Source organism: Malassezia vespertilionis, chromosome 2, assembly GCF_029542925.1.
Source record: "Malassezia vespertilionis chromosome 2, complete sequence".
Taxonomy (NCBI): domain Eukaryota; kingdom Fungi; phylum Basidiomycota; class Malasseziomycetes; order Malasseziales; family Malasseziaceae; genus Malassezia; species Malassezia vespertilionis.
This window is the reverse complement of record NC_079248.1, coordinates 1,037,701-1,060,160: the sequence shown is the minus strand read 5'-3', so window position 1 is coordinate 1,060,160 and position 22,460 is coordinate 1,037,701. Positions and strand designations below refer to the sequence as shown.

General features: G+C 58.3%; 12 protein-coding genes across 12 annotated transcripts; 5 read left to right on the top strand and 7 right to left on the bottom strand.

The window, feature by feature from the left end:
• Positions 1-42: 42 nt before the first annotated feature.
• On the bottom strand, positions 43-1,950 carry MVES1_001353 (uncharacterized protein; the record flags this gene model as incomplete). The annotated part of the gene is made up of 1 exon (XM_056206201.1): positions 43-1,950. One exon carries the CDS (start codon positions 1,948-1,950, stop codon positions 43-45), a length of 1,908 nt encoding a protein of 635 aa, XP_056062176.1.
• An 87-nt stretch (positions 1,951-2,037) lies between these two features.
• On the top strand, positions 2,038-5,298 carry PEX1 (Peroxisome biosynthesis protein pex1; the record flags this gene model as incomplete). Its single annotated transcript, XM_056206200.1, has 1 exon — positions 2,038-5,298. The coding sequence occupies one exon, from the start codon at positions 2,038-2,040 to the stop codon at positions 5,296-5,298; it is 3,261 nt and encodes a 1,086-aa protein (XP_056062175.1).
• A 37-nt stretch (positions 5,299-5,335) lies between these two features.
• Positions 5,336-7,324, bottom strand: NUA3 (putative component of NuA3 histone acetyltransferase complex; the record flags this gene model as incomplete). The annotated part of the gene is made up of 1 exon (XM_056206199.1): positions 5,336-7,324. One exon carries the CDS (start codon positions 7,322-7,324, stop codon positions 5,336-5,338), a length of 1,989 nt encoding a protein of 662 aa, XP_056062174.1.
• Positions 7,325-7,469: 145 nt separating this feature from the next.
• Positions 7,470-9,266, top strand: TRM1 (methylamine--glutamate N-methyltransferase; the record flags this gene model as incomplete). Its single annotated transcript, XM_056206198.1, has 1 exon — positions 7,470-9,266. The coding sequence occupies one exon, from the start codon at positions 7,470-7,472 to the stop codon at positions 9,264-9,266; it is 1,797 nt and encodes a 598-aa protein (XP_056062173.1).
• A 101-nt stretch (positions 9,267-9,367) lies between these two features.
• mrpl38 (54S ribosomal protein L38, mitochondrial) lies at positions 9,368-9,827 on the bottom strand (the record flags this gene model as incomplete). The annotated part of the gene is made up of 3 exons (XM_056206197.1): positions 9,368-9,660; positions 9,690-9,771; positions 9,801-9,827. 3 exons carry the CDS (start codon positions 9,825-9,827, stop codon positions 9,368-9,370), a joined length of 402 nt encoding a protein of 133 aa, XP_056062172.1.
• A 96-nt stretch (positions 9,828-9,923) lies between these two features.
• On the top strand, positions 9,924-10,846 carry MVES1_001348 (uncharacterized protein; the record flags this gene model as incomplete). Its single annotated transcript, XM_056206196.1, has 4 exons — positions 9,924-9,974; positions 10,000-10,222; positions 10,276-10,371; positions 10,398-10,846. The coding sequence occupies 4 exons, from the start codon at positions 9,924-9,926 to the stop codon at positions 10,844-10,846; spliced, it is 819 nt and encodes a 272-aa protein (XP_056062171.1).
• Positions 10,847-10,913: 67 nt separating this feature from the next.
• Positions 10,914-12,232, bottom strand: YDJ1 (Type I HSP40 co-chaperone; the record flags this gene model as incomplete). The annotated part of the gene is made up of 2 exons (XM_056206195.1): positions 10,914-12,057; positions 12,225-12,232. The coding sequence occupies 2 exons, from the start codon at positions 12,230-12,232 to the stop codon at positions 10,914-10,916; spliced, it is 1,152 nt and encodes a 383-aa protein (XP_056062170.1).
• Positions 12,233-12,552: 320 nt separating this feature from the next.
• Positions 12,553-14,628, top strand: MVES1_001346 (uncharacterized protein; the record flags this gene model as incomplete). The annotated part of the gene is made up of 1 exon (XM_056206194.1): positions 12,553-14,628. The coding sequence occupies one exon, from the start codon at positions 12,553-12,555 to the stop codon at positions 14,626-14,628; it is 2,076 nt and encodes a 691-aa protein (XP_056062169.1).
• A 63-nt stretch (positions 14,629-14,691) lies between these two features.
• Positions 14,692-16,239, bottom strand: MVES1_001345 (3-oxoacid CoA-transferase; the record flags this gene model as incomplete). Its single annotated transcript, XM_056206193.1, has 1 exon — positions 14,692-16,239. One exon carries the CDS (start codon positions 16,237-16,239, stop codon positions 14,692-14,694), a length of 1,548 nt encoding a protein of 515 aa, XP_056062168.1.
• A 316-nt stretch (positions 16,240-16,555) lies between these two features.
• On the top strand, positions 16,556-17,112 carry MVES1_001344 (uncharacterized protein; the record flags this gene model as incomplete). Its single annotated transcript, XM_056206192.1, has 2 exons — positions 16,556-16,573; positions 16,645-17,112. 2 exons carry the CDS (start codon positions 16,556-16,558, stop codon positions 17,110-17,112), a joined length of 486 nt encoding a protein of 161 aa, XP_056062167.1.
• A 1-nt stretch (position 17,113) lies between these two features.
• Positions 17,114-19,081, bottom strand: GYP7 (GTPase activating protein; the record flags this gene model as incomplete). Its single annotated transcript, XM_056206191.1, has 1 exon — positions 17,114-19,081. The coding sequence occupies one exon, from the start codon at positions 19,079-19,081 to the stop codon at positions 17,114-17,116; it is 1,968 nt and encodes a 655-aa protein (XP_056062166.1).
• A 267-nt stretch (positions 19,082-19,348) lies between these two features.
• Positions 19,349-22,331, bottom strand: PUF3 (mRNA binding protein puf3; the record flags this gene model as incomplete). The annotated part of the gene is made up of 2 exons (XM_056206190.1): positions 19,349-22,079; positions 22,324-22,331. The coding sequence occupies 2 exons, from the start codon at positions 22,329-22,331 to the stop codon at positions 19,349-19,351; spliced, it is 2,739 nt and encodes a 912-aa protein (XP_056062165.1).
• Positions 22,332-22,460: the final 129 nt, after the last annotated feature.

Here is a 22,460-nt window from a genome sequence, read left to right as displayed (position 1 = left end):
ACATAGATTCGCATACAAAGCAATACAATCACAGCTGCGAACTCAATACTCGTTGTGCGCATAATGCGCCGTGCACGGCTCCGGCACCGAGGGGGTTGTTGCACGTGATGAGCCCACCACCGGCTGTCTTCGCATCACTCTGGTACGGTATGTCGGGATTGGTGGCTCGTCCGGCGGAAGGAGCAATGTAGGCGATGGCGACATGCGTGGCCAGAGATTCGGCGACGCCAACGAATGCTGCTGCTGCCGGACAATCGTTGCAAATTCCCCGCGGTAATCGTCGCTCTGATTTGATATTGTGCGCGACAATGGCTCGCACGGCGAGAGATAATCGTGCGGCGTGCCATCGATGCTGACATTGCGCAGCACCGTTTCTGATCGCTCAACAAATGCGTCAGGCTCTGTATTGCGCCGGCGCGGTTTTGATATCTTTTCGAACAATACAGAAGGGCGCATTGTACGCCAAACATGGCGGGCCAGCAACATGGACTGAGCGTCATTTTCCCGCGGCGGCGCTTCGTTCTGTACAAGGTGGTCATTGCGGGGCGTATTCATAGCGTATTCGCTGCCGCAGTCAACGTAGTAGGCAGGAAGATTGGTGCTTTGGTTGTGCGTGGACCATGCGTCGCAGCGTTTCGAGTAGGTTCCCAGTGCCTCGTCTTTTTGTGTAGTGCGTTGGGTATGCTCGTCCATGGCCGAGTCAGCTGCGCAGTGTGGCGGGTGTATTAATTGTGACGTTGCTACGCTGCTGACGCCGCTTGCAGGGCTCGCCTGCGTCACTTTTACATTTGGCGCATCCCACGGCGATCCTGGCCGCGTTGCAGGCGCAAGTGGCGCGAGTTCCTGCTCCAGGCAAGCGCTGTCACTTGCCATGCCCAGCATGCTGCGCACATCGTTGTACATGCGCTGCAATACTGTTGCAAGGCTGTGCACAAGAGAAAGCAGGGCGAAAAAAATGACGCGCAGCACGCCGAAATAGTAGCGGCGCAGGCCCAAGACCACCAGCACGCCCGCGCCAGCCATCATCAGCCTGCCGTGCTTGCGCAAAAAGATGAGGAAATCGGCGTCGCCCTCGTGCCACGAGGAGCCGTACATGTGGTCAAAAAAGGAATCTGGCGTCTCTCCCGGCTTTGCATTCTTTCCGTACAAAAATTTGGGCAGGACGCGTACGCCGCGGAAGCCAACGGTCGGGTCTGTGGGCGTAGAGGGCCCGACAGATGGATTTGCGTCCGCATTCATCCTGTACACCGCCGAGACATACATGGGCCCTGTCGAGAACATGATGGTCGCATACGGCGTAATCAGGTTGTGATTGAAGCGCTTCAAGTTCTGAATGAGCAACTCGAGCATCGGCTCTCCGGGCTTGAACAACATCAAGTCGTTGCTCACACCGACCGGGATGGTTTTGGGCACGATGGCGTCGAAGCGCAGGAGCGAGTCGAGCCGTCTTCGGCACCCGATATCCAAGTCCATGTAAATGCCGCCGTACTTGTGCAGCACAAAATAACGAATCACATCTGCGCGCTCAATGTTGTAGCGGTACGAATCGTAAGTGTCCAGAAACCATGCGTATTCACCCGCAATAAAGGCCCGTGCACTCGCGTCCGTCCACAGCATATACTCATAGTCGGGCATCAGCGCTGCACAGTGCTCGCGCGCACCTTTCCAGCGCTCCGGCAGCTCCTCCGTCTTCCACGTCTGGTGAATGATCCTGGGTATCTGATCCGACGGGCCTTCCTCCCCTAACGCGTCCGGCGCACTGTCCAGGATGTGTGGGCGGGCGTTGCGTCGAATTTCGTCCCATGTCCCAAGTTCTGTCTCGCGAATGTAGGACAGCTCATCCACACGAAAATGTGTTCGTACTACAGCAAGCACAAGCACAGTTCCGATTAGGAACAAGCCCATCAGGCTGAGCAGCACGGACGAGGCCCGCCGCGACAGGAGCGGCATCCTGGTGGATTGTCGAGCGGCGGGCGCGAACGGTACGCTGGGCACGTGACAAGAATGCGGAGCGCCGTGGCGCACCGCCGGGTCGTCATGGGCCCAAAGCGCGCTGCGAGCGCGCGACTTGCTGTCGACCCCGCCTTGCGCGCGAGTCTCGTGCACTTACCGGCATCGCTGTGCTCTGCACTGCTGGCGCGCGATGTTGTGGCGCAGACAGTGATTGTCGAGCTCCGTGCTTTGGAATCCGTGTACTACTGCGGCTGGACAGGGCTTAGCGCCTCGCAGTCTGTCTTGGATGATCCGCACAACAGGCCGGGCGAGCGGGTGGCAGTGAGCACCTCACTTGCATCACTGTTCACGCCGCCGCTGCGTGATGGCGCCGAGGTCGGAGTACGCCTGTTTCGCTCGCCGCCGGTGCCTGTCGCAAGTGCCGTGCACGTAACGCCAATGCACCCCGACGACTGGGAGATTCTGAGCATCCATGCGGACGAAGTCGAGGCGAACATGCTTGCGCAGGTCCGCGCCGCGCGGCAAGGTCAGGTGCTGGCCGTCCAGGTCGGCCGCAGCGCATCGACCGTGGTGCGGTTTGTCGTGGACAAAACCGAGCCGCGGACGAGGCTCGGGGAGGAGGATAGCGCGCCGGTTGCTGTGCGTCTTTCTACTGATACCGAGGTGATTGTCGCGCCGAAAGAGCGCGCGCACGAAGAAGGAGCGGCGCATGTGCTGCCCACGGAAATGCACGACGCGCCGCTTTCGCCGCAGCGCGCCGCCCAAGCGCTCGCCCAAGTGCTTTGGCGTGTGCTTCCTTCTTCTGCACGGCCTGTCGGCGACGAACTGGCATGGGGCGCGCTTGTGCCCATGTCACACACGCCTCCGAGCGTCGAAGCGCCTTTTTATGAGCTCGTCTCCCTTGCGTTTCCCCAAGGAAGGGTGTGCATCACAAAAACAGCGTGCCCTGCACTGGAGCAGGAGTCCGAGGAGGCGTTGCCGCAAAACGCAACGGCAAGCACTGTATTCCTGCCCGCGACGGACCTCTTTTCCGCACACGCCAAGACGGAAGCGCTGCGGCGCGTCGAGATCGACGCACAAGACACGGACGATGTGCCACCGAGCCCAACGCTCCGACGTGCCCCGGCGGATCTTGTATGGCCCGCTGGGCACGTCTGGCTGGGCGACGAGCTCAGGGAAAAGCTCGGCGTGCTTGACTACGATCTCGTCCGCTTCTCGGCGCCGCCACCCGGCGCAGTACAAGCCAAGGCAGCGAGTGCGCCGCTCGGCGTCCAGCTTGCTGCGCCCAGCGCACTGGCCGGAACACAGGCAGTTGTCGATGCCTGTACATTTACGGTGCGCAACGTCCATCTTATGCGCATGCTCCAGGCTGCAGAGCAGGGCCGATTCGATACTTTTGAGCACGTTGCAGCCGTCTCGAAACCATACACAAGCACCTCAGGCATCCTCCTGACGGGCTCTTCGGGGAGCGGCAAGACGACCATTGCGCGTGCGGTCGGCGAGGCACTTGCGTGCGATCCTTCTGCCCTCTTTCATACCATTACGATCGATTGTGCACAGTTTGCCGAGGAGCGGATGCCGCTGGTCCGTGCACGATGCAAGGAGTGGCTCGACGACGCTGCATGGCATGCACCGACACTGCTGGTCCTCGACAATATTGATATGCTGATGCCGGTGGAGCAGGAAAATGTCGACGCGGCGCGCGCACAGCGGTTGGCCGAGGCGCTAGTCGCCAAGGTGCATGCGACTGTGCAGGATTACGAGGTGTTTCTGCTTGCTACGGCGCAGTCCAGCACGAGTGCACATGCTGCGCTGCGTGGCGGGCGGATATGGACAGAGACAATTGCGATCAAGGCGCCAGGGAAGGAGGAGCGCAAGGCGATGCTACATGCACTGGTCGAAAATGCGATGCGGACAGAGGTGCATACAGAGGAGGAAGAGAAGGGGGAGAAGAGTCTCGCGAAGAGCGACGAGAAAACACTTGAGGAACGCCTCGAGGACCCATCTGCACCGCACGCTGCGCAAATGCCCGAAAGCTCTTCTTTCGAACCCGCTTCTGCCAAAAACGTTTCACCCGAGCTCGACTGGATTACATTGGTGGGCAAAACAGACGGCTACCACATCGCAGACCTTGAAACGCTCACACAGCGTGCCGTACACCAAGCGACTATCCGATGTGTGCTTGAAAGCGGCGCCGAGCATGTGTCCCTCACCATGTCCGACTTTGACAAGGCGCACGAAGACTTCACGCCGCTCTCCTTGCGCAATGTCAAGCTAGAGGCTTCCAACACAAACTGGTCAGACATTGGCGGACTGCAAGCCACGCGCCAAACGCTACGCGAAACCATCGAATGGCCGACCAAGTACGCGGCGATCTTTGCCAACTGCCCACTCCGCCTCCGCTCCGGCCTGCTTTTGTACGGGTACCCTGGCTGCGGCAAGACGCTTCTTGCGAGTGCCATCGCCAAAGAGACGGGCCTCAACTTTATCAGTGTAAAAGGACCCGAGCTGCTCAACAAGTACATTGGCGCAAGCGAAAAATCCGTGCGCGACCTCTTTGAGCGCGCACAGGCAGCCAAGCCATGTGTCCTCTTCTTTGATGAGTTTGATTCCATTGCGCCGAAACGTGGGCACGATTCTACCGGCGTTACCGACCGTGTAGTGAATCAAATGCTCACACAAATGGACGGCGCCGAAGGACTTGATGGAGTCTATGTGCTTGCAGCGACATCGCGGCCCGACTTGATCGACTCGGCGCTCCTGCGTCCAGGGCGTCTTGACAAGTCCTTGCTGTGCGACATGCCCAGCCTCGAGGACCGCCTCGACATTTTGCAGGCAATTGCACACAAGGTGCCATTGGATCCAAGCGTCGATTTGACACACTGGGCGCGCGTCACCCAAGGGTTTTCTGGCGCCGATTTACAGGCGCTCTTGTACAATGCGAGCCTCGAAACGATCCACGAAACGATCCAAGCGAGCGATGCGCCGGTTTTGAATGAGGCGCGCGCGTCTGGGCTGCAGTACGCGACGCTGGCACAGGCAAATGCGCCACATGCCAAGGCACTCAATGGCGCTGAACGCGCCGCACTTGCTGAGCGACTGGGGCGGATTGTAGGCTCGGCGCATGCGACACAGAAAGAAAAGCGCACAGCAGCGCCCAAAGAAAAACAGCTGGTCGAAACGCGCCACATTGCATCTGCATTCAATACTACGCGGCCCAGTGTCCCGAAAGAAGATATTGCGCGACTCGCGCGTGTGTATCGCACATTTAATGGCGAGCGCGAAGCGGATTTTCCGGATGGCGAAGCGAGTACCAATGTAGGTGCACGGACAAGTCTTATGTAAACCCACGCTGGGATGTAGCTAGAAAGGGAAGAGCCGCTCAACTATTTGAATCCACGTCCTCGTCCATCTCTTCGAGTTCCGCGGCGCCGACCGTATACTCTGCGGAAATGTCCCAGCGACTGCCGCCTGCGCTTGCAGCGAGGTACTTTACAAAACGGAGAACACCTTCGTCGCGCATGACAAGGTTGAGTGTGTTGAAGCTAGGAGTCACGTTCAGAAGGACGCCATCGTCATCTTCGTCATCTTCGTCGTCGTCGTCGTCGTCGTCGTCGTCGTCGTCGTCGTCATCTTCATCCTCCTCTCCCTCCTCTCCGTCCTCTCCCTCGTCTTTTTCAGCGCGGCGCGACGATGCAGATTGGTACACGGCAGGATCTTCCTCGCCTTCGTGCGGTGCCAAATAACATTCCCAACCGCCAATATCTCCACGGTCCCACATCTCTTCGAGTTGCTTGACATCCTTCTTTGTCAAAATCTCCGCGCCTTTTCCGCCGCTCTTGCGCTTCCCTGCAAGCCCTTTAGGTTTCGTCGTCTGGCGCATGACCTTTTTTGCACGCGCAAGTACGTCCGGCGTCAGCGTCAGCGTCAAGTCCAGCACCGTCTCTTCATCAGACCGCGCGAGCGTATAATCCAATCCCGGGCGGAAACGACGCGCGCGTATCGGGCGCCCTGCCAGCGGGATAAGCTGCGTGATGTTCGCGATGAAATGGCGGAACGCCTGCGACGGAAAAAGCACGTTTACTAGGCAGCCCAGCAGATCTGATGCGGCGCCCCCGAGGCTTGGCAGCGGCGATGCCTTAACAGTGTAATCAAATGGCACAGCGCTTGTAGGAGTCACTGCGTTTTGCAACATGGCAAACCGCTCGCGGTGCGGCGGGCCCGCCAGCATCCACTTACCGTCCTCTTCGCTCGGCGACGCAGCATCTGCCGTACCGACACCATGCGGCTGAATTCGCACGGCATCCCACGTCACTTGCTCCTTTTTGCCGGTGTTCCACCAGACCAGACCGTCTAGCTCATCCTTCGCGCGCAAGGTGTCTTCCAGGGCGTCGGCTATATCCTTGCGCAAGAAATCAGAAAGCAGCAGGTGCGAATCTTCGCCAAACTTCTCGAACAAGGTCTTTTGGATTTTTGCGGTAAGGTATGCAGGATTCAAAAAGTGCGCGAGGAACCGCAAGTGCTCCGGGGGAATGGGCGAGCCTGGGAGCGGCATGTCATATGCCTCAGGGTACGGCGCAAACGGGCTTGCCCACTTTCGCGAGGAGAGGCTCCCGAGGCTGCTGAACTCCCTCTCCGCCTGCAACTCCTGGTCCTCTTCCACTTGTGAAAACCCAGGCTCTTCAGGCTGGAGTCGGTGGAACCAGCCCGAGATGCTGAGCCTGTTCTTGGTCGGATGCACGACCTCTTCGACACTGTGAAACGAGTGGCCTGGCTGCACCCCGAACAATGTATACTGGTTCCAACGTGGGGGGATGGCAAGGCTTGGGATATTTTCTGGCTCGTGTGCTTCCTTGACGGGGTACAACTCCAAAGCGCCGCCCCACGCTGGATCCCACGGCTCGTTGGGGTCCGGAAGGTAGAGGATGTATGAGGCACGGCGCGTAGAGATCACGTCGTCGTGATTCAGCAAGTGGCATCCGCTCACATAGCCATTAATGCTCATGTCCTTCTTGACCGCACTCAACGGGCCGCATCCCGTCACGCGCTGGATCCACGTACGGAACTGCTCCGAGTAGATTGCATTGCGCACTTGTAGCAAAGCCTCTAGACGCTTGGCCTCTTCGGCAGGCAGGCCATCGAGGTTCGCCAAATCGCCAGTTTGGTTTACCTTGTAGATATCCGTCTCTTTCTCGGTAAAGTGGAGTTCTTCCATGATTTCGTCGCGAGCGCGCCGCAAGAGCTCGTCGTTGATCAGACCATCAACAACTGCATGATGATACGGCTTGCTCTCTTCATATTCCTTGCGTTTTTCGCAAATGAAAGCGTCCGTCAGCACGCGTTCGTGAAACGATGCACTGACCTCGGACATGGTCCCTGGCCAAAAAAAATGAGCAGCAGCGTGGAGGCAGGGTCACGTGCATAGATTTCTTTGCTGTGCTGCGCCTTGCCATGCATGCTGTGCAGCAAAAGCACACGACGTGTACAGTGTGTTGCTGCGTGCCCGATTTTGTGTGATGGCGCCTGTGCCAGTACTACTTGGAGCTGATGTGGTTGCTGCGCGCGGGATGCATATCAAGAAAAATGAGACTGCATTCCAAGAGAACAGCGCGACGATTGTGATGCCATCGAAAGAGGCCGCTTTTCTCAATCCTGTCCAGGAGTTCAACCGCGATTTGAGTACACTATCGATTATTTCATGGAGCAAAATTTTGAACAAAGAAAAAGAGCAGCGTTTTTCTGCTCACGGCAAAGCACACAATGCGAAGTGCAACGAGCACGCGGCGAAGCGCGCCAAGACAGAAGAGGTTGCGTATCGCGACTATAAGTTCAATGCCTTGGAGGCACTGAGTGCGACAGGATTGCGTAGTATCCGCTACGCAAAAGAGATCCCGCTGCTTGGGTCCATCGTCGCGAACGACCTGTCGAAGACTGCAGTGGATGCCATGCGCAGGAATCTAGCGCTGAATTTTCCGCCGGGGAGGCAGCTCGAGGCATGGTCGTTTGTGGCGGTGCCAGACGCAAAGGACGTGCCTTCAGAAGAGCATGAATCCCAAGCGCCCACCATCCATCCCGACTGCAAGGTGCATGCGAACCAGGGCGATGCGATTGCGCTGATGTACCAGCACCGAGACCCGCCCAAGCGGTTTGATATGATTGACCTTGATCCGTACGGGAGTGCTGCACCGTTCCTTGATGCCGCGGTTCAGTCTGTCGCCGATGGCGGCTTGTTGTGCATCACATGTACGGATTTGGCGGTGCTTGCAGGGCACAACTACCCTGAAAAGTGCTGGTCCTTGTACGGCGGCGTGAGCGTCAAGGCCGAATACAGCCACGAAGTTGCACTGCGCCTTGTCCTGCACGCGATTGCACAGGCAGCAGGTCGCTACGGCCGCTATATCCAACCGATGCTCTCGTTATCGATCGATTTCTACTTGCGAGTCTTCGTGCGCGTATGGTCTAGGCCAGAAACGGTCAAATTGAACGCGGCCAAGACAGGACTTGTGTACACTTGCTCAAAATGCAGCAATTTTCATATCCAGCCCATGGGCCGGACGACGCACTCCCAAAGCGCCACCGGCGGAACGCATCTTAAATTTGGCTCCGCATCGGGGCCGCCGACCGATATGAAATGTGCCGAATGCGGCGGAAGTTTTCATGTAGGTGGGCCTATGTGGTTTGGCGCGCTCCACGATCCAGCATTCTGCACCGAGTTGCTGCAGACTCTCGATAGTGGGGAGCACAAGGTTGGTACCGAAGCGCGGATTCGCGGCATGGTCAACACTGCGCGCGACGAATTGGACGCGCCATTCTATTTCCATCCTGCCAAGGTCGCGGGTCTTTTTCACTGTACGAGTCCGGCACTGGCGCCTGTGGTGCAGGCCCTGTTGAATGCCGGATTCCAAGCATCCAGATCACACTGCGTTGCGGGTTCGATTAAGACAGATGCGCCGCGCACCGAAGTGCACGACCTGTTCCGCACATGGATCCGGAGCAACCCTGTGAATCCTGCGCGCATCAAGGAGAATTCGGCGGCGTGGAGTCTTTTGCAACACCGGCGCCAGGACGGCTCCCCAGCAACGCGCCGTGAATTCGATTTTGATACGCCGCACAAGCGCACGGAAGAGGCGATCAAAGGTACTGTCAGCGCTGGCCGTATGGTACGCTACCAGATGAATCCCCAAGCAAATTGGGGCCCTGGAACGGCGGCCAAAGGCCACCAAAAGCATGCTCCACGCAGTCTCGCGCCGGAAGAAATCGCACGGCGCGCGCAAGAATGGAAACAAAAAGAGGCAGAAGACACGAAGACGTAGTGTACAGACCATCGTTAGCGCTACATATTATGTGCATGCATGCGTGTTCAGGGTCGTGCACAGGAACGGCATGGCAAGCCATGCCAAATGGTATACACTGCTTACACAACCTTGGGTGCCAAGCTGAGAATCTTGCCCCAGCCGCGCTCGCGAAGTTCATTGGAGACAACGCCATTCACACGAGTGCCCAGCGGCTCCCTGCGGTTGTTTAGCAACACACACGCATTGTCGTCAAATTTAACGACGCGGCCATCCGGGCGCTGGGCCTCTTTTTTCGTGCGCACAATTACCGCATGGCGCACATCTCCGCGTCGCACCTTCAGCGCACTGGATCCACCCGTCTGATTCGCAGGTATTGGGCGTGCCTTTTGCACAACCACCACAATCTCGTCGCCTGCAATGAGCAATGCACGCGCAACGTACCGACACGCCCCAGTCCCAAGGAGCTCTTGTACCGCAATACATTGATACACTCGGCAACCAGACCGCCCGAATTGTCGATAATCTGAAGTCAGCGTGCATGCAACAACGCACCGACATCGTCGACTTGAGGCCCAGCATGGTGTACGAAGGAAGGACATGCTTGTCCTCGTAAAGCACGTGATCTCGTCCCCGCACGCGACGCGGTGCGGTACTCGGGCACGGTACTCGACATACATGGCGCCCACCAGCCGAGTATTTCTCACGCGCCATGCGCAGGCCGAGCATGTACGTTGCCTTACGCTTATAAAAGAATGTAGCCGGAGACTATACTATCCTTGATGCGCCACTGACGCCCCTCGGCAAGAAACAGGCCGCGGCGCTCGGGCCGGTTATTGCAAGTTTGCAGCAGGAAGCAGACGTGCTTATCTCGTCTCCGTTGCGCCGCACATTGCAGACGACCATGCTTGGGTACAAGGATGCAGTGGAGCGGCTTGGTGGGCCGAAGCATGTAGTTGTACTTCCCCAGATGCAAGGTCCGTGCCCACGTCGCTCACAACAGAATGCAGCGCCAACCCTGCCGATACAGGCTCTGACCGTGCCGTGCTGGAGAGCGATCCAGAATTTAGTGTATTTGAATTGAGCGCGCTTACGCCTGAGTGGAACAGCAAGGCTGGATTCTACGGTACGTTTTAGCAACACTGACCCAAGCTCCCGATTCTGCTTCGTTGGATGCGCGTGCCCAATGGCTCCGTCAGTATCTCCGCGCTCGTCCCGAGCAGAACATTGTCGCAGTAGCACACGGCGACATCCTGCGCCACATGATCCAGGAAGAGCACCCGTGGACGAATGCAGAAGTGCGCCTCTTTCAATTCGATCCTGCCGCTGTTGATTCCGACGCATGTCCCCTTGTTGCGATCCAAAATGTCGCTGCTGGCGGGCACACAGACTATGAACTAGAGCAGCACTTACAGGACGCAACAGACGATACATCTCTCTCTGCCGTCGAGTCGCGCGTCAAGCAAATGTACGTACGTCTTACCACACCGACACGCAGCCAAGCCCATGTCGAATCGCAGGCGAGCGAGCTAGAGGCGCTCGACCGGCGCCTTGCCGCGGCAGACGCGAAGAAAGCCCAGCTGGAGACGCAGCTGGGCTGATCCGTTAGGTATAGCAAGTAGGCTATCAAATATATGGCTACACAACCGTTGAATTTTGCACAGGCAATCAACCCTGGGCGCACTGCACCTGGGGTCCACCGCCCGCTTCGTCTTCATCCATTTCCGCCGTCGTGGACGGCTTCGTACGCGCACGATGCGCCTCGCCGTCATCAATCGTGTCCATGACCACGTCCTCGACATCAAAGTCGTTGGGCAGCGACTTGGGCAGCGAGCGCGGTGGGAGTGCCTTTTCGAGCGCCTCGAGCTGGTCGGCGGAGAGCGACTCGGGGAACTTGACCTTGAGGTTGACGTAGAGATCGCCCATCTCGTGGTGCCGATAGGAGGGCATGCCCTGACCACGTAACACCTTCATATCACCGGGCTTGATGATATCGCCCGCAGGAACCTCGACAGAGAGTGCGTGGTTGTCAAAGTGCTCAATGACAATCTTTCCACCCGCAAGTGCGGTGAGGAGGTCAACCTCTGCATCGACAAACAAGTCGTTCACCTTGCGCTTAAAGCGCGGGTCCGGCTGCTCGTCCACGACGATGATCACATCGCCGGGAATTGTGTTCGGTGCCTGGTCGGCTTCCTCCTTGAAGGTAATCTGCTGGCCGTCTTCCATGCCTTTGTCGATACGCACTTCAAGCACCTTGCGCTCCTGATTGACTTTCTTTCCCCTGCACTCTTTGCAGCGGTCTCTCTCGTTGATAATCTCACCGGTACCGTTACAGTCGGTGCATGGCTGCTGTGTTTGCTGGACCATGGGCCCAATCTGGCGAAGTGCAATCCGCACACCCTGGCCATGGCAGCTGTTACACGTCCTGACAGCGCCGTCTTTGCCTCCGCGACCCTGGCAGGATTTGCAAATGACGTGCTTCTGGAGCGCAAGCTTGGAAATCTTGCCTTTGTATAAGTCTTCAAGGGTGGCCTTGACACGGTGCACAAGGTCCTTGCCCTTCTTGGGGCCAGACGGACGGCCACCGCCGCCGAAAAAGCCACCACCGCCGCCAAACAGCTGCGAGAAAAGATCCTGGGGATCCATGCCGCCACCCATGCCGCCTTCAGAGAGGCCATCCATGCCGTAGCGGTCGTACGCCTCACGACGGGACGGGTCCGACAAGACTTCGTAAGCACCCGTGACTTCTTTGAACTTCTCGGGATCGCCGCCCTTGTCTGGATGCAGCGAAAGTGCCTTCTTGCGGAACGACCTGGGGTCAGTGTGCACAGAAAAATATACGTACTTCTTTAGTTCTGAGTCCGACGCGGACGGGGCAACGCCCAGAAGATCATACAACTGCATCGGTTAGTCCCTTTGTGCATCAGTGCATACCTTCGTTTCCCTGTTTGTTAGTATGTTCAGTATGTACGCACGTACCTAACCATGGTATAAGGCTGTAGTCAACGTGTGCGTTGTCAAGCTCGCGCGTCCAAAAAAAAATCCCGCTTACGAAGTTCGTCCAGCCGCACACGACTGCGAAACCCACGCTTTCCACGCGGTTCCATTGCACATGGCGGCTTCTTCGCATTTCCATCCAGGCTGCCCACTCGGCCGACAAAATGCGCCAGGTTTGTCATCTATCAGCGGCTGTGCACGTGTGGCCACGACGCGCGGAGAATGGCACAATCGGCTGCACTCCACAAACAGCGCTCAGCGTCGGGCGCGGTGGAGGCCATGCGCCTTGCATTCGAACACTACTGTTCATATGGCGCACATTGATTTTGCTCTTGAACCTGACATCCCTGACGATATATGCAGCGCGAGCCACAGTGGCTGCACGCCGCGTGTACAACAAACACTGTCTCGTGCGAAATCGACACTCGCTGCCACCGTGGCGCAGCGCGGGGCCCACTCGCGCACAACATTTTCAGGAAAGGTTCTTTTGGTCTGCATTGTCGTCACGACCGCGCTGGGTATCTTGCTTGGCTCGTACGCAACTGTGATGCTTAGCCCCGCATGGTCGCCCCACGCACTTGTCGGTGATGTACCCTCTTTGCACGGCTCTGTACCGCGTCTTGGCGTGCTCGACCAGCCGATGCACTCCACGGTGTATGCAAACCAAAGCATGTTGGCCCCCCGCGCAGAGCAGGCATCCAAATCGTGCAACAGCGATGAGGATGGTTTGTCTTCTACGCAAAAAGGGGTGTACGGCGCGCTTATTCCCATCCTGGTCATTGCGTCGGGCATTTTTGCCGGCCTGACGCTTGGGTACATGTCTCTGGATGAGACGCAGCTCCAAGTGCTTATGGCGCAAGGCACCGAGAAGCAGCGCGAGTACGCTGCCAAGATTATCCCGATCCGCAAAGACGGCCACCTGCTGCTGACGACGCTTCTTATTGCCAACATGATTACCAACGAGACCCTACCAATCATTGCCGACCCCCTGCTTGGCGGCGGTATCCAGGCGGTGATTGTCAGCATTGTTCTTGTGGTCGTCTTTGCCGAGCTGATTCCGCAGAGTGTATGCTCTCGTTATGGGCTGCGCATAGGCGCGTCCTTGGCGCTGCTCACCCGATTTGTTATGATTCTTCTCTGGCCGATTGCATGGCCAGTATCGCGGATCATGCACTACACACTTGGCCCCCACCGCGGCATTGTCTACCGCCGCGCCGAGCTCAAAGAGCTCGTCACGATGCACGCTATCTCGGGAGGTCACGGCGGCGATTTGAAACGCGATACTGTCACCATTGTTGGCGGTGCACTTGATATGCAGGTAAAGGTTGTCAAGGAGGCAATGACACCGATCGATCAGGTACATATGATTCCCATCACGGCATGCCTCGATTATACCACACTGGAGAAGATTGTGCGCTCAGGCCACTCGCGCATTCCTGTCTACCAGGATGTGCCGCAAAGTGCGACGAGCGGCGTTATGACGCCCAACTCGAAAATTTCCGGCCCTGCAAGTTTCCTCAGCCGCACACTTGGAATGCTGCAGCCCGAAGCACCGGCGCGCATGCCAGCGAGCCGCGGCGCCAATGCGCTTTCGCTCAGCGGCATCCTCTGGCCTGGGAGCGATGCATTTGTACAGCACGAGACGTCGCATGCGCCGCCACAAGGCACACAGCGCAAGATTATCGGTGCATTGCTTGTCAAGCAATGTGTCCTGCTGGATCCAGAGGATGCCGTTCCTGTCAGTGACGTCATGATCAATGCACTTCCGACCGTGCCGCGGGACGAGTCGCTTTTGAATGTCTTGAACGTGTTCCAAGAAGGCCGCTCGCACATGGCCATTGTCTCCCCACACTCGCACTTGGACAGCGCCGCAACTGTCCCGTCGCAGACCTACATCGACGCAAACCAAGGCACAGACTTGGAGAAAGCTACGCCTGAATCCAGTCCCAAAACGCGCTCTCTTTCGCACCTGCTACGTGTCTTTCATCACCGCATGTGCGCCGAGGGCGACGGTGAGTTTGACGATGCCATGCACACCACGACTTGTGCCAAACATGCCACCGTCGTGAAAGACAACACGGTGCCGAATGCGCCGCTTGGCATCATTACGCTTGAAGACGTGCTCGAGGAACTGATTGGCGAAGAGATTTTGGATGAGTACGACACAAGCGAGGATGGAAGCAGTGACGCGAGCAGCCAGCAGGGCCGCTTTCCCACGTTTAGCCTCTGCGGAACGAGTTTCACAGCGAGCAAGGAGGAAACATGCGACGTGTCGGAGGAAAAAATAGATCCCCCCATGACGCAGCTGGACCTCGGTCCAGTCGCGACGGCGGATTCAACGCAGCGTTTGCGCCAAGGACCAGACGCTTTATGTAGCGCGGGATAACCGCGCCTATTATTGTAGATGAATGATTGCACTTTTGTGTCACTATGGACGGTGATGGATAAGCTAGGCTTTGAGCGCAACATGGAACGAAGCGCCCGTTTTGCTGCGCACTTCTTCTTCCGTCACGCCCGGCGCGAGCTCAATCAGGGTAAGCCCACTTTGCGCTCTGTCTACGTCAAACACGGCAAGGTCGGTAATGATGCGCTCGACACAGCGTGTGCCTGTAAGCGGCAGCTCGGTGCTTTGCACAATCTTGGGCCTGCCGTACTTGTCGACGTGCTCGGTGAGGACAATCACGCGCGTATTGTCGGGATTCGACACGAGATCCATCGCGCCGCCCATGCCCTGGACGAGCTTGCCGGGAATCATGTAGTTTGCGAGGTCGCCTTTGGCATCGACTTGCAATGCACCGAGCATCGTCACGTCCAAGTGGCCGCCGCGGATGATATCGAAACTCGCGACAGAGTCGAAAGCAGCAGCGCCCGGCATGGCAGTGACGGATTCCTTTCCGGCATTTGTGAGGTCAGGATCGACCTCGCTCTTGTCTGCAGGGTACGGGCCGACACCCAAAAGACCATTCTCTGCCTGGAGCGTGACATGCACACCCTTGGGCAGGAAATTGGGCACGAGGCCGGGCATGCCGATGCCAAGGTTGACATACATACCGTCGCGTAGTTCCTTCGCCGCACGTGTCGCAATTCTTTCGCGCTTCTTGCCGTCCTCCGAGTTGAGGAGCGACTCATCCTGCTCCTGCAAACGCAGCACTTCCACGACCATGGGCACTTGCGCTTGGATGATCTTGTCTACATACACGGCGGGAAGGTGCACCTGGTCGGGATCTATCGAGCCCACCGGGACAATTTCCTCGGCCTCGACAATTGTCATGCGTGCATTGCGTGCCATCACATCGTTAAAGTTGCGCGCAGTGCGGTGGAAAACGATATTTCCCGCCTCGTCGGCCTTTTTCGCGTGGATGAGTGCAACGTCGCCAAAAATGGCCTCTTCCAGCATAAACTTGCGCCCCCCAAAATCGCGTGTCTCGCGCGGCGGAGTGAATGATTTCGGCTCGAGCGGCTTGCCTTGCTCCTTGTCCTCGCTGCTTTGCTTCTTGTACTGCATCACCAGCGCGCCTTGCTCGACGGCTGTACCGACGGCCGTGGGCGTGTAGAATGCAGGGATGCCAGCGGCGCCCGCTCGGATCTTTTCCGCGAGCGAACCCTGGGGAATGAGCTGCATGGAAACGTCGCCCTGGAGAAACTGGCTCGTGAATGCACGGTTCCCCCCAACAAACGAACTGATCGCTTTGCCAATTTTTTGCGCCTCGGCAAGCACGCCAAGACCTTTTCCAGGCACGCCCATATTGTTCGACACAACTGTAACACTGTTCAGGTCGTCACGCTTGGTAATTGCACTGATCAACGTCTCGGGTGTGCCGCAAAGTCCGAATCCGCCGACAAGCACAAGGTCGTCATTGGACAGGTCCTGGATCGCTTCCTCTGCCGAAGATGCGACCTTGCCTTGTGTCTGGAAAACGGGGCACGCACACGAAAATGTGCGCTGCACCACGCGAGGCTCAAAGCGTACGGCCGCACGCAGAACGGAGCGCAGCATGAATCGTAGCAGGACAAAAACACCTCCTCGCTTCCGCAAGTGGAGGTACGCCAAGTCGCGCCACATTGCAGCAGACACGTGCAGGCGGCGAGCGGAGCCTTGTTTGAAGCCGTGCGAGGCACCATGTTACGCACGCGCCCAACGATCGTACGTTCGAGCGTATTGCTGAAGAACGTGCCGCGTACGGCGCTACCAGACGATGTGCGCCGTCTTGGAAGCGCGAGCGGCGCGCGCGTCGACTTTTTGCGAAATGCTGCGCTTGCTCCCTGCGGCGAAGCACTCGTGTCGTTTGCCGAGCCGCTGCGCGCGGAAATGTATGCCGCGCAAGCAGGACGTGCGTGTGTCGGAGGCGCGGCACTTGGAGCGCGATTGGTACGTGCTTAGCACTAATTTTAGATGACCCAGGAGGATGTATTTCAGAAGCTACGCACGCACTATGCGAGCGTGCCGAGCGCGCTGTACGCAGTGCTCGACGCGTGCACTGCGGAGCCGTTTCAAACTGTGGTGCTCCGCAATCTGCCGCACCTTACAACCGCGGCGAAGCTCGAAAAAAAATTGCGCCGCAGCTACGCCTTGCTGGGCAAGCCGTTTGAAGTTTGTGCGCTTCGGGCGCGGCGCCTGCCCCCCCTTGGTGGCGGCGACGGCCCCCAGCGCGTATCTAGCATACTTACAAAAGCACCTTTTCCGCTGTTGGCCAACGTAACCAAACTTGCGGCGCACCATAGCGCTTCGTCGTTTCTCGTGCGCTTGCAGTCCGCAGCAGAAGCGATGCGCCTCGTCCGCTCGTGGCACCGCACGCGGTACATGCCGCAGAAATACAGTGTAGAGCGCACGGGCGATGCGTATGTAGTCGACGCACACATTCTGTACTAATCTATTGAAATACGAGCGCGCGCAGACCCTCTTCCAACGGCGTGCCTGGCGTTGAAGTTCGGCTGCGCAATCGATACACGAGTGCCTCGGCCCTGCGCAGGACGACGTGTACATCCATATGGTGCGCTAGCGAGTGGATATACTGGAGCACCTCGTCAAACGAGCGCAGGTGGCGGAGGATCAATTTGCTGTGCGATTCGAGGATGGCGAGGCCAACAAACAGCTCAAAGTGCTTGCACAAAGGCCACTGCGGATCCATGCCCGGGCTCGACCAGCCGGCAGAGAAGATGGCGTCCCAAAGGCGCAGCACATCCGGCAGCGCGAACTCGCGCTTATACAGCACGAGGATCCAGCGAAAGCAGAAAAAGAGGTTCAGCGCATCGAGGGCGTGCAGAAATGAGTAGAGCGTGGGGCACAGCTCGGCAAGCAGTTTCTGCAGCGTGACCAATTCGTTGCACATTCCTTGCTGGTCGGACATGTAGTTGGCTCCCATGGAGCGCATCACGCCGACAAAGCACCAAAACGCGCGCGGCTGGTCGCCCGCACACGCTGCGTAGCATACCAGGCACAAGTCGCTCATGCCTTGGACGTAGCCGTGCACGGGCGGAAGTGCATACGGTTCGCCGTACAGCTCTGCAAATAGGACAAAATTGAGCAGCAGCTCGCTGAGGGCGTACAAGTGTGCAGACGGCTGGCGCGTGTGCCCTTCGGTGGCCAGCCGCTGCCAGCCGCTGGTTTCGGCGCGCTTTTGCGCGGCGTCGTGGTCGACTTGGGCGTCGAAGAAGGGGTCCTTGGTGTCTGCACGCAGCACATCGATCCAGATGCGGTGCTTGGACTCGGCGGCTGCTTCGGAGAGTGCTGCATCTGGCTTGCTGTACCACATGGCTGTGAGTGCATCGTACATACGCTCCTTTTCTGCCCATGCAGCATCGCGCGCTGCCTCGTCGCGCACCATAGGAATAGCGCCGAAGAGGTAGGGCCACACGGCAGCGCGTGCGTCGGGCGCGATGCCGCAGTGGAATATCCGCGCGGCCATAGTCGAGGTATCCGCACCGCTTTTGAGCAGCGTCTCCCACGTCGCGCCGTTGAGGGGCGTGGCGTGTGTAGGCACGAGCGGGCATGCGGGAATGGCCGACTCGCCGAGGAGCGTGTCGATGTCAAGATTGTCGAGTGCATCGTGCTCCTCTACGCGGTTGCGCTCGCCTTCTTGGGCAACTTGGCCCGCCCACTTGGCCAAGTACACGCGCGCTGCGTCGAATTCGAGGGGGCCAGCAGTGGCAGGCGTGCCGCTCGATTCGCTGACCATGTAAGGACCGGCTTGTGCGTTGGACTGCTCGGTGCTGGCCGGTGCGGCGCGCCGCACGAGTGGGTGTGCCATAAGCGCCTCGCCTGATTGTCTTGCACCGCGCGTGACGTGCGAAAACTGGGCAAGGACACTGAGGCGGGTTGTGTGGGCCCACGCTGCAAATGAACGGGGCGCGCTGCGCGGCGCTGGCTGCGCTGCGAGGTCGTCGCTGTACTGCGGGGAGGTGTGCGCGGAGCGAAGCGCTGAGTCGGGCTGCACAAGGTAGAGCTGCGGCTGCTTGGTGCTGGGTACGAGCTCGGTATACTGCCGCAGGGCATCCAGGAGGCGCATGCCGCCCCATGCGTGTGGACGTGCGCCGTTGTACATGTCTTTGTGAAAAAAGACAGTCGTGGGGGTATCGCTGTCGGTATGGATCACTACAGAGCCAACCATGCGCATGGACGAAGGCACATGCAGCTGAATGGCGTGTATATCGCACAGTCGGTGCTGGAATGCGTGCGAAGTGTTGGCACTGTGTGCGTGGAATGCGAGCGAGATGCTTGTAGCTACCGGTGGATGTGCGTTTGTATAGACGTACAAACATCCTGCAATGTTTTCGCTAGCGTACGCGGTGGGGTGCAGGTATGCATCCTCTTCGCTCCATAGAGGAGCAGCCGAGGCCATGGCGCTGCAGCAAGTGGGGAAAGTGGAGGTGGAAGAGAAGTGAACGGGCACGCTGCGTTGTTTGTGCGAGACGCTGTGCGAGACGCTGGAGTCCCTAGTGCCCACATTTGCCCATGCCTACCCTCGCTGCAGCCCATGTGGACTACGTATCTCTTTTGTTGATCTTTTTTAAACCCAGTTGCCGTCTCTGCAGACGCTTGACTCTACAAAACTCGCTGTCCAGCAGTCGATGAAATACGTGACAGAATGAACATCGTGGAAGAGCTCCTAATTGCTGGTATTGGCGGAGCGAGGATGCGTGTGAGGTGTTGATTCCGGGTTCGTCGAGACCTGCTCAATCAAACGTTCAATAGTAAGCAGTGGTTTCGAGCCGATATGGCCTCCACCAGGGAGACGGACTGAGCCAGCGTGAGGTATACTACCACCGGACCCCGAAGCGGGGACCGCCATTTGGCGCAGCGCTTGCAGTGCTGGGCTGATGGTCGCAATCAGCCGCTTTCGTCCCTCGCCCTGGACAGTCTGAAGGAACCGCTGCAAGACATAGTTGGCATACTGGTCCTGCATCATCACCGTCGCTACACAATGCCGCGTGCCTTCCGGCAAAAGGAGAACGCCGTTCAAGCTGGCCGCGTTGGTCGGTGCAAACAGCTCATCCTGCAAGTCTTGCAGATCCTGCGGACTGGCGACCTGGATCACATGCTCGACCACGTTCGACGCAAATTTGTGCCGCGCAAGCTGGAGCAGGTGGCGCTTTGTCCATTGCACGATCTCGGCCCGATCGCGGTTCTCGCCACGCTGGAGAACCCACTGAATCACGTAGTTCCCATACTGGTCTTGCATCAGACGCAGCGTGTCCTTGTGCATTTCATCGAGCAAAGGCCTGCGCTGTTCCTCGCTGCAGTAGGCAAAGATGCGCTGCAGCACACGGCAAGAGTAGCAGTGCGATGCAAGCGCAGGAACGTGGCCGCGGAAGGCAGTGCTGATAAAGTCGAGATGCTCGCTCGGGACCTGCTCCAAGATTTTCTGGATTACATGGTTTGCGTTTTGGTCGCGCACACAATCGAGCACGTAGGGTTCCAGCTCCTGGCCGAGACTGATTTTCTGCTCTTTGCATACATGCTCAAACGCCTTTTGCACGACGCGACAGCCGTAGGTGCCGAGCGAAAGCGGCATTACGTACCCCTTTAGCTTCTCGCCCAGCGCATGCACCTGCATCGGGCTTCCGTACTCGAGCAATTTCTGGATTACATAGTTGCCAAAGACGTCTGTCATGAGGTGGCGCGACTCAGGGTACAGCTCGTTGAACACCATATCGCGCTCTGCTTTGCTGCAGTGGTCTAGTTTCTCCTGGATCAGCCTGCTGCCGTGCTGGTCGGTGCTGATCTCGACCATGTGGCCGACGACATCTTGGAGAGCAAAGTGCTGCGGCAGTTCGTGGGCAGTGTCGTCTGTGTTTGCGTGTCGGCCCATGCGAGTGTTTGCGTGTCGAGCAGGGGCACCGTCATGGTTGGACTGCCCTCGCCAGTGCTCGTTGCGGCGGCCCAATGGATGGCGGCGCGCGTTGGCGTCGTTGGCATCGTTGTACTGCCGTGCGTCGCGCGAGCGGTCGCGGCGGCTTTTTTGCGAAAAGTTTGGCGCGCTGTGGTGCGTGGATGCAAGCTCAGCGGCAGCGCATGCTTCGCCATCGTCTTCATGGGAAGGTGGCGCACTGGGTTTCAAATCGCCCAAACGCAGCGTGCCGGGCGCGCCGAACCATGCCTGTGTCTCGTACTCGGTGCTAGCACTGTTCCTGGAGTGCGGCGCAGTGGCAGGCGCCCTGTACTGGGGCTGATCGAGGGGGCCGCTCGACATCTGCGCAAATGTGCCAAAATGCATCTCATCGTCGCGTGCAAGGGTGTGGCGGTCCGGCGAGTAGGGCGGGGAGAAGTATGGGCCACCGAGCTCTGTTGGTGTCGATGCGGCTGTACTGGAGCGGAGGTCGTAGTGCGCATTAAATGGACTGGAAAATGCATTTCTGCTGATGGGGTGCGCAGACTTGTTACGCGAGTTGTATGCGTCCCGTCGGCCTGGGTTCCTACGCATACCATTGGGCGAGCCAATGACACTGCCGCCTGGCATGAAGAGATTCGAGAGCTCAGCAGATGGAATGCCCGACTCGGTAGGAAGCGTCATGGACCGCATTTCGTGTGTGAGCGATTGCTCCACCGGTGCTGCGCCGTGCCTGGGTGGCGAGAGACTGAGCTTGCGTATATTTGCGCCAATTTCATCGTCTCCAAGCGCAATCGCAACAGAAGTCTCTGCATTGTGCTGCTGGTGCAGAAGCGCGGCGTCGTCGTCGGGCGACGAGGACAATGGAATGCCGCCACTGTTGTTGCTGAATTCGCTGCGCGCAGGGCGCGACACGGTCGCAGCGCGGCGCGCAAGCCACGGTGGCTTTGCCTCGCGACCGCGTGGGCCCCACTCGAACGACTTGTTCATCAGGCCGGGTGACCATTCTTCGTTCAGAGGAGATGCGCCGCCCGGAAGGCCAAAACCACCGGAAGCAAATGTGCCTGCACCCGGGAGCTGAGCATCAATCCCGATCGTGTCTATCGTCTGTGCGCGGTGAATAGAGCCCATTGTCGGAAGTGTCGGCGCATGGAATGGATCGCCACCCCGCACATTCGGACGCGCAACTTGCGTGCGCGGCACAGAAGGCCAGCCAAACATGTTGTCATCGGTCCATTCTACGTTCATGGGGCGCGTAAATGCGTCCTGTGCATCGTCGGTCATGGTGCGCTTCGGTGGCGCGCGTGCGGAAAAAGGTGGCGCGCCCATGTACTGCGGAATCACAAGGGGCGAAGGCGCGGGTGCCGAGGCGGCGTTATGACGCAAGCTCGAGGCGTCGGACCCCGGTACAGACCACGAGTCTGTTCTCTTTGTGCATTTGGAATGCAGCGCGGGATGGCCGTTTGAGTATCCAAAATCTTGATCTGGATAGATACTCTCTTGCGCAGGGCTAGCGCTCCGCGGAATCCCTGCACAGTCGGAGCCAAAGTATTCATGCATGGAATGCCAGCAAAATTCTGGAACAATACAAGAGCCAAATCAATGTACAAGAAAAAAAGAAGAGCACTTGTGCTAGTTTGCCTAGGCTACCGGCAAGCCCTGAAAAGCTATCTTGTAACCGACACGCGAAACTTTGCGCCGCGGCGGCGTTCTCAGCGCAAACCCAATGCTGACCAATCAATTTACGCAGGCACGTGTGCATGGAAAGATGCTGAGCTAGGGCCGAAAGGCCGCAGCGCGACACCGTGCAAGCGCTGTAGAAGTATGGCAGCAGTGCGAAAGATAAGCCGATGTGCGATACGCGTCGAGATAAGCACACTAGAAGCACACT